The following is a 2,048-nucleotide window of genomic DNA, read 5'->3' on the forward strand; positions in this document are numbered from 1 at the left end:
CAGATAAAGACTTTCTCACTGAAGCTATGAAAAGCATGTTATTCTAAATGATCTTTGAAATGTGGATTGTGGGGGATGGTGAGACCTGAGATTCACCCAATCTCATAATTTTAAATACTTTAAAATTCACTGAATTAAATCTAACCTCGGAGTTCCTCACTAATGGAACTTCAGTGATCCTTTTATTTGGAAAAGTGAGTATAACTTGTATCATATTACTTCTTGCCTCAGAGAGGAAGGAGGAGAGGAAGAAGGAGAGAACATGGATCAAAAGAAATGTCAAAAAATGATCATTAAAAATTTTACTTACATGTTATTTGGAAAAAATTACAATGAAAGTTAAAAAGTGAGGTTAAACCTTTGAGATAATATTAGAGTTATTCTATAGATTAAGGATCTCCCACAGACCCCCTTCTTTATAACAGATCCTATAAAGGTAGATCTCAGGGTAAACCTCTTCTCCTAGGTGTTAAGATAGGAGCTTTATTCTCTGCCAGGAAGCTACACAGTCCCTGAGAATTTGGGAATTACCCATGATCCAGACATAGGGGCTACAAGCTGGGAAACAAGCAGACAGGAACACAGAGGTATGCACAAACCAGAGGCTTGGCTTAAAAAATCTTATATACCACACCATGATAGAGTTAAACATATAAAAGGAGACAAACATGCTGACCAATAGCAGTATAATTTGAGTAGCTCTGGTCTCAGGAGCACATCCAGGTGTGAAATGTTTGCAGAGAATGTACTGGGTTTGCTGGTGGTGTCTGTACAGGATAAGCACCGTAGATCCACTGGTCCAGACCATGATTCCCATGCACACAAGATCAAGAACAGAAGCCATGATTGAAAATATTGGTATATGACTTGAGATATTAAATGATGAACAATAAATCAACTCCCATCTCTCAGTAACATTTCTAGACTCCGTCGGACCTTTAATATGAACAAGGATATTGCTATTTATTAGTAGACTGAGTGCCCAGCAGAGGAAACAGAAGAGTATGCTGAGCTTTGGCATTCTAGATCTGAAGTTTGCCATTCTGATGCTTTTGGAATTGATGATAATGGTCTGGAAGCCACTCAAGAGGCAGGTGGTACAGAGAGAAAGACTCCTGGCTACTCGGTGAAAGTAAAAAATAAGTTTACAGCTATTATCATTCAAGAAATTCTTGAATCCAAAAGCAGCTATTGTCTGGGGAATCCCTTTGGAGAGGAGCACCACATTATTGACAAAGGCTAAGTGGGTGATCAGCAAATCTAGGGGCTTCAGCCTGTGTCCAGTGAAAAAAGTAAAGATGTAAAGGGCCAGGACAATGGAATTTCCCAGGGACCCAACTCCAGTCTGAGAGATGAAGATAATGCTAGATGCTATGTCAATAGCAACCATTGCAAAGATATTTGGGGGGAACAAATAGCAATCAAAATCAGAACAAACTAGAAAAAAACACAAGAGGTTGAGAATATGCCTTGGTAAGAGAGTTAGCCCTAATATAAAATTACCACGTCTTTCATTTCTGCCCAACTAAGTAATGACAATTGTTATCAGTAGTAATAACATTTATATAACATTTTAAGGTTTACAAAGTACTTTTGATCTTTATAACAACCCTGGGGGGGGCGGTGGGAAGGTTCTAAAATCATCCCCTTTCACAGATGAGGAAATTGAAGCAGATGAGAGTTTGAGACTTGTTCCAGGTCACCCAGCAAGAAGGAATTTGAAGCAAAAGTTGAACTATGGTCTTTCTTAATTCAAAATCCAATGTTCTATCCACTATGTCACCTAGATATTGAGAATAACTCCACTGGAGATTATAAATATATTAATGATGAAAAAGTACAAAGCATCCTGATCTCCCCTCTCAAATAATATTGAGATATTGAAGAAAGAGAGGCAGTCTACACTAGCATATTTTTAAATAGGTTTCATTTGTAGGGTGACTTACTCATAAATCCAGACATTCTGGGTGGAAGCAGGACTATGGTAGACCTATACACCCTATTTAGGCCAGGCCAGCTATTATATAGAAACGGAGCTCCATGAAGTT

At 38.2% G+C, this 2,048-nt stretch overlaps 1 protein-coding gene across 1 annotated transcript; it reads right to left on the reverse strand.

Moving 5' to 3' along the window:
• Nucleotides 1-469: 469 nt before the first annotated feature.
• LOC123243290 (vomeronasal type-1 receptor 1-like) lies at nt 470-1,390 on the reverse strand. Its single transcript, XM_044671523.1, has one exon. It carries the CDS (start codon nt 1,388-1,390, stop codon nt 470-472), a length of 921 nt encoding a protein of 306 aa, XP_044527458.1.
• Nucleotides 1,391-2,048: the final 658 nt, after the last annotated feature.

Source organism: Gracilinanus agilis, chromosome 3 (genome assembly GCF_016433145.1).
Source record: "Gracilinanus agilis isolate LMUSP501 chromosome 3, AgileGrace, whole genome shotgun sequence".
Classification (NCBI taxonomy): Eukaryota; Metazoa; Chordata; class Mammalia; order Didelphimorphia; family Didelphidae; genus Gracilinanus; species Gracilinanus agilis.

Bases quoted from the DNA above. Each gene is read 5' to 3' on its own strand.
- LOC123243290 (XM_044671523.1), bottom strand. From the start codon at position 1,390: ATGGTTGCTATTGACATAGCATCTAGCATTATCTTCATCTCTCAGACT.